At 35.5% G+C, this 6,720-nt stretch overlaps 1 protein-coding gene across 1 annotated transcript; it reads right to left on the bottom strand.

The window, feature by feature from the left end:
- Positions 1-4,701: 4,701 nt before the first annotated feature.
- LOC123594535 (coiled-coil domain-containing protein 169-like) lies at positions 4,702-5,572 on the bottom strand. Its single transcript, XM_045471288.1, has one exon. The coding sequence runs from the start codon at positions 5,485-5,487 to the stop codon at positions 4,843-4,845; it is 645 nt and encodes a 214-aa protein (XP_045327244.1). The 5' UTR covers positions 5,488-5,572; the 3' UTR covers positions 4,702-4,842.
- Between the last annotated feature and the right edge of the window lie 1,148 nt (positions 5,573-6,720).

Genomic DNA, 6,720 nt, shown 5'->3' with positions numbered 1-6,720 from the left:
GAGACTGCCCCTCCCAGGGCTAGCTAATTCTTAGAGATAGCAAAGAACTCAGCCTTTGGTCTGCAAACCAACCAATCCAGAGCTGTGCCTCCTCCATCTGGCCAGTGCATCCAAGAGGCAATATTCCTCTCCCTTAGTCCCATGGCCACTAAAGACCACCCCTTAAGATATTTGGATGTTAAACCAACTGTGCATTCCTGGGGGGGGGGAATCCTATTTAGCCATGGTGTATAATGTTCTTTATATGTTGCTGGATTCAGTTGTTAATTTTTTTTTTTTGCTTATTTATTTAAAAAGTTGTTACTATTGAAGTACAATTAACATTCTGTCTCTCTTTCTCTCTGCCCCTCCCCTGCTTGTGTATGCACCTGCACTCGGTCTCTCTCTCTCTCTCAAAATAAATAAATAAACTTAAAAAAAATTTAAAGTGTGCCTGGGGGTGCCTGGGGACACCTGGGTGGCTCAGTTGATTGGGCATTTGACTCTTGATTTTGGCTCAGATCATGGTCTCATGGTTCATGGGATCGAACGCTGCATCGGGCTCCAGTTGACACCATGGGGCTTGCTTGGAATTCTTTCTTTCCTCTCTCTCTACCCCTTCCCCTCTCTCAAAAATAAATAAATACTAAACAAAATTAAAGTGTGCCTGTTCTAGACAGCATACAGTTAGATCCCATTTTTGAAATATTTATTTTTGAGAGAAAGAGAGAGTGCGTGAGCAGGGGAGGGGCAGAGAGAGGGAGGGAGACACAGAATCTGAAGCAGACTCCAGGGTCTGAGCTGTCAGCACAGAGTCCGACATGGGTCTTGAACCCATGAACCATGAGATCATGACCTGAGCCGAAGTTGGACGCCCAATCAACTAAGTCACCAAGGCGCCCCAAGTTAGATCTCATTTTTAAATCTAATCTGATAATCTGTTTTTATTTTAATGCTGATATCATTTACATTTAATGTAATTATTGATTATAATATAAATTTAATTTTTTATAACTGCCTTTTTGCTATTTTCTATGTCTTACGTATTTTTTGTCCTCTATGTCTTCTTTATTGCCTACTTTTGCACTAAATAGATATTTTCTAGTGTGCCATTTTAATTACTTTTATTTACTCTATTTGTTGAATTATTTTCTTAGTGGCAGGTCTGGGGATTACAATGTACATCTTAACTGAAAACAATATACTTCACATTTATCCTAACTTCTTTCTGGTAGTGTTCAAAAACTGCTTTCATATAACTCCCTTTCCTCTTCCTTCCTTTGTGCTATTACCATATGCATAACAACTTTATATGTTCTAAATCTACCAATATTTTAATAATTATTGTTTTATGTAGATGTCTTTTAAATCAGTAGTGGGAAGGAAAGAAAAATATGTTTACATTGTATTTTATGTTTTCCTATATAATTACCTTTACTGGTGCTCTATTTCTCTGTGTGGATTCGAGTTACAATTTCTCTTCGGCCTGACAAACTTCCTTTTTTTATTTCTTATAAGGAAGGTGTGATAGCAATTAGTTCTCCTAAGCTTTTTTCCCCCCTGAGAATGTCTTTTTTTTTTGTGGGACCTTCATTTTTTAAGAGTTATTTTTCTAGGTATAAGATTATTTTTTAATAACAGCATTATTGAGATATAAATCATATAACATATGATTAACTCATTTAAAGTGTTCAGTGTTTTTTTGGTGTATTCACAGAGTTATGCAACAATCACCACCATCAATTTTAGAACATTTTCATCATGCCCAAAATAAACCCTATACCTTTTGTAGTCACTCCCTATCACCCACCCTCCCCTCTGGCCCCACAAGCCCCAGGCAACTACTAATCTACTTTATGTCTCTTTGGATTTGCCTCTTCTGGACATTTTATATAAATGAAGTTATGCCATAGGTGCTGTTTAGTGACTGCCTTCTTTCACTTATTATTTTCAAGATTCATCCATGTTGTAGCATGTATCAGTACTTCATTTCTTTTCATTGCTGAATATTATTCCTTGTTTGGATATACTATTCTTTGTTTATCCATTTATCAGCTGATGGGCATTTGGGTTGTTTCTACTTTTAGGCTATTATGAATAATGGTGTAACAACGAGTCACGCACAAGTTTTTATGTGGACATAGACTTTCATTTCTGTTAGGTGTATATGTAGGAGTGGAATTGATGAGTCATATGATAACTATATGTTTAACCTTTTGAGGAACTGCCAAACTGTTTTCCAAAGTGGCTGCACCATTGTGCATCCCCATTGGCAGCGTATGAGGGTTCCTATTTCTCCACATCCTTGCCAATACTTATTATATGTCCTTTTTATTATAGCAACATCCGTGTTTATAAATGGTATTTCTTGATATTTTGTAATAGATTTAGGCATTAAAATATTTGAAATATACTATTGCTTTACTGATTTTTTTGCTTTATGAATTTTGAACTTAAAAATACTGATAGTAATATATATTCCAGTATTAAACAAAGAAGGATCCCAAATTCTCATTTTTGCTCTGATTATTGCAATAAATAATTGCAGTTTCTTATAAGGCCTCACATGACAAATTATCTTCAGAGCTTAGAACTAGGGAACTAGGTAAAACTGTTTTACTACTTATATATTCTGTCTACAAAAATAATGAGAGTCGCATAACTCATTCCTTCTTTGTACTGGCTGTTGGAACTCTTAAAGCTAGAGTTTTTCTTAGTCATGAACTCTTGCAAAACTGTTTAACTTTTATTTTCATCTTGTATGTTGTGGATGTTGCTTTTATACCTGTAAATTTAGTTGCACCCTTTCAGAAGGAAATAAGGTCTAAAAACAGTATATAGGTAAATATTTAGTTAAGTACCTTGATCTGCCCAGCAATCCCAAGGCAGTAGTTAGGGTGAATATTTCCAACCCTATACATAATGAAAGTGAGGCAATGAAAAGTGATTTACTTATAGTCAGAAGCTTAGAAATGGCAGAGCTGATGTCAGAACACAGATCTTCGAAAGTCTCCCATTTAAGTTCTTTACACTACCCCGTCAACATTCTACCACTGTGGGGTTTTTTAATGTTTATTTATTTTTGAGAGAGAAAAAGAGTGTGAGAGGGGCAGGCAGAGAGGGGAACAAAGAATCTGAAGCGGCTCTGGGCTGACAGCCTGATGCAGGGCTGGAACTCATGAACTGAACTGTGAGATCATGACCTGAGCTGAAGTTGTACGCCCAACCGACTGAGCCACCAAGGTGCCCCTCCTTCACTGTGTTTAAGACAGACATTTTCAGACATTTGGAAAGTATTCCAAAGACACTCCTGCAGAACTAACAACTAAATGTGATAGATCCCCGTGGTAAGATGTTCAACTAATATACCATCACAATGATTGAGATAATTTTAAATGTTCCTTAATTCAATCCCTACAATGGCCTTCCTCTGTATGATAGAAAAAACTTTTTTTTTTATCTTGCAGTGATGATCTGTGATTATATTTATTACTAAATTTAGATTATTAATTTGTTGCTAATGCTAAGAAAGATATTGTAAAACATAAAAATCTAGTATTTGTTTGATAATGTGGGTCATGGTATCTGATATCTGTAGTTAGCTTTATTAAGAACAGGGGAAAATATTTCCAAACAGCTCCAATGTAGAGTAATTTATAGGAAGTTACTTTATATTTCATTGCATTATATTTTACAGTCATATAAAATAATTATTTGGCTCTATGAAATTTATGCATTCTCAAGGAAAGGAAGTGAATAACTACAGAGATATAGAAATGCATTTGGTATTCATTACTTGGTGATGCCGACTGGAATTTAGGTTTTAGCAACAGATGCAAGGTGAGAACACCATTAGCTAAAAACTATACTGATCATTGGGTGATTTCTGGGAATTTAAATTCACTTATTAAGTTGAGCAAATAAATTATATGTGTATTCCAGACCTATGTGACAGTTACAAAAACAGTCTAATCATGAATAGGAGAATATAATAAATTTTATAAATGCTTTAAAAGAATGCTCTCCTATCCCATCCTCATTCTATGTCCACTTCTAGGCTTGAATATTGTGGACACTTGCCATGTTTGGTCCAAAAAATAAGGTCATCACTATGAATTAATAAACATCACAAAAATGACTGAATTTGCCATGTGCGCTATGGCAGGATCCTGTAGTTGAGTAAGTGTTGGTTTTCTAGAATGGTAAGAAAGCTTAGAAGTTGCAGAGTTTGTCTCAGTCATTTTACAGGTACAAGAAATAAAGATGAGGTAAAGGGATTTTCCCCAAATCTCATAAGTTCATGGCAGAGTGGGGCTACAACAAGCTGATATTTGATTGAAGGCTATTTCCGCAATACCATGATACTTCAAGTCAAAGTTTAAAATGCATCTGATTTGCAGCTTTGTTTAAACTTTGGGCTAAAAAAATGAGCATTATATAACCTAAAATAGCAAAAAGTTTTCGTGAACTCATATTGTCAGATTACAGCCGACTAGAAACCAAATACAATAGCAATGTCACCATCAAAGCATATCATGGATAGATTATTAAAAGCAAGTGTAATGATGACAATCTTCAGGTTCCCTAGGATTTTTTTTTAAGAATCACAAGTGCTGCTGTTAGATATATTAGGGTCACTAAAATTACTTTCCAGAAGAATTTTTGAAACTAAACTAAATTACTAAGAAAATTACTGTCATGCAGAGAAAGGAACAAACATCAGGAAGAGGAGCCAAAGAGGTTTAATGGCTCTTTCTTAAAAAAATTATTTCATTACCCCAAAAATGTGCTGAACATTAACTTCATGAGTTGAATATTACAGATGAAGAAAGGGAAGAAGTAGAAATCCACCCAGTTTTGAAATCACAGATTGAGTTTTGGAAAATGGTTTGATCTTGTAATCTTTTTTGCTGGTCCTTTCTTGGCATTTACTATCTTCTGATTAGTTGGATTACATCTTCCTGTTTTCACATGATTCTGTTTCATTCTATGAAGTTGATCCATCTGTTGCCTTTTAGAAACTTGGTGTGAGCTAGAGATCTGAGACATTTCAGCTAGGTATGTACGGCATTCATCACTGGTTTTGTGGTAAGCCTTTGACTCTTGTTCCAATCTAAGTGCACAATTTTTCACTTGATTTTCAAGACTCCTTTTTTCTTTTTCTAACTGTTTAAGTAATGTATTTAAGGATTCCACTGACATTTGCTCATAGACACGAATAGAAGATAGTCTATCTGAAGGATCTCCACGGAGTTTTTCCATTTTCTCTTTGAGAGTAGCAATTTGCTTTACTAGATGATCATTCAGTCCAAGTTGGACTTCATAACGTGTTTTCCATTCACCACCTTTATTTTCAGTATTGAATTTGGCTTCCAGTTTCACTATCTCCTGTCTTAATTCAAGTATTGAAAGCTGTACTAAGTCTCTCATGTGGATTTCTTCCATTAACTCCAATTTAAGGCAGTCAATGTCCTTACTTTCGAACTTATCACCTCTTCTGTCCCCCATGGTGTGAGGACAGAGACCTCCCACACCCTTCCCCTCAGCACAGCTTACAGCAGAAGACCTGAAGGGACACCCAGAAGCTGGGGAGAAGAAAGTGTTGTCATAAGCTGTTGCCGTGGTGAACTGACTCCTAGAATTCTTAGTTGGTAGTTTTCTCCCCCAGCACTTTGAATATGTCATAACACCACCTTCTTATCTCCATTGTTTCCAATGAGAAATCAGCTGTTAATCTCATTGTGGTTCCTTTGTATATCATATGTAATTTTCCTCTTGCTGTTTTCATATTTTTCTCTTTGGCTTTGACTTTCAACAGTTTGACAATGATCTTTCTAGCTATAAATATCTTTAGATTTGTACTACTCAGAATTCATTGAATGTGGATGTAGGCTGGATGTAGAGAGTTAATTTGGGTGTGTAGATTGTTTTTCATCAAATTTGTGAACTTTTCACTCATGATTTCTTTATATACTTATGCCCCTTTTTTTTCTTTTTCTCTTCTGGAACTCCCGTTATACATATGTGGTGTGTTTGATGGTGTCTCACAGGCCTTCAAGTTTCTTCAGTTTTCTTCATGCTTTTTACATTTTGTTCTTTTGACTGGATAGTGTCTATTGATCTACCTTTGAGTTTGCTGATTCTTTCTTCTATTGCTCAAATCTGCTGTTGAGCTCCTTGAGTGAACTTTTCATTTCAGTTGTTATGCCTTTTAACTCTAGAATTTTTATTCATTTCTTTTTTATAATTCATATCTCATTATTTAAAAAAAGTTTATTTGTTGAGGGGAGCAGAGTGAGAGGGAGAGAGAGAATCTCAAGCAGCTGACAGCACAGAGCCCAATGCAGGGCTTGATCTCACAAACCATGAGACCTGAGCTGAAATCAAGAGTTGGATGCTGAACTGACTGAGTCACCCAGACATCCTCATATCTCCTTATTAATGTTCCGATGTGATGAGTTGTTGTCATCACACATTCCTTTAATTCTTTAAACATATTTTCTTTGAGTTCTTTGATAAACATATTAAAATAGCTTATTTGAAATCTTTATGTACTAAATCTATCATGGAGGACCTCCTGCAGACAGTTTATATGAGCTGATTTTTTTTCCTGTTGGGCTACACCTTGTTTTTTTGTTGCTTTATTTTTATTTTGTATAATGCACTATATTTCTTTGGTTTTGTTCAGTGATGTGCTTGGACTAATTACGTAGTGTCTATTTCTCCTGCAGTGTGTGACAA

The sequence above is a fragment of the Leopardus geoffroyi genome, chromosome X (assembly GCF_018350155.1).
Source record: "Leopardus geoffroyi isolate Oge1 chromosome X, O.geoffroyi_Oge1_pat1.0, whole genome shotgun sequence".
Classification (NCBI taxonomy): domain Eukaryota; kingdom Metazoa; phylum Chordata; class Mammalia; order Carnivora; family Felidae; genus Leopardus; species Leopardus geoffroyi.
The sequence above is the reverse complement of the archived record's forward strand: the minus strand, read 5'-3'. Positions and strand labels throughout refer to the sequence as shown.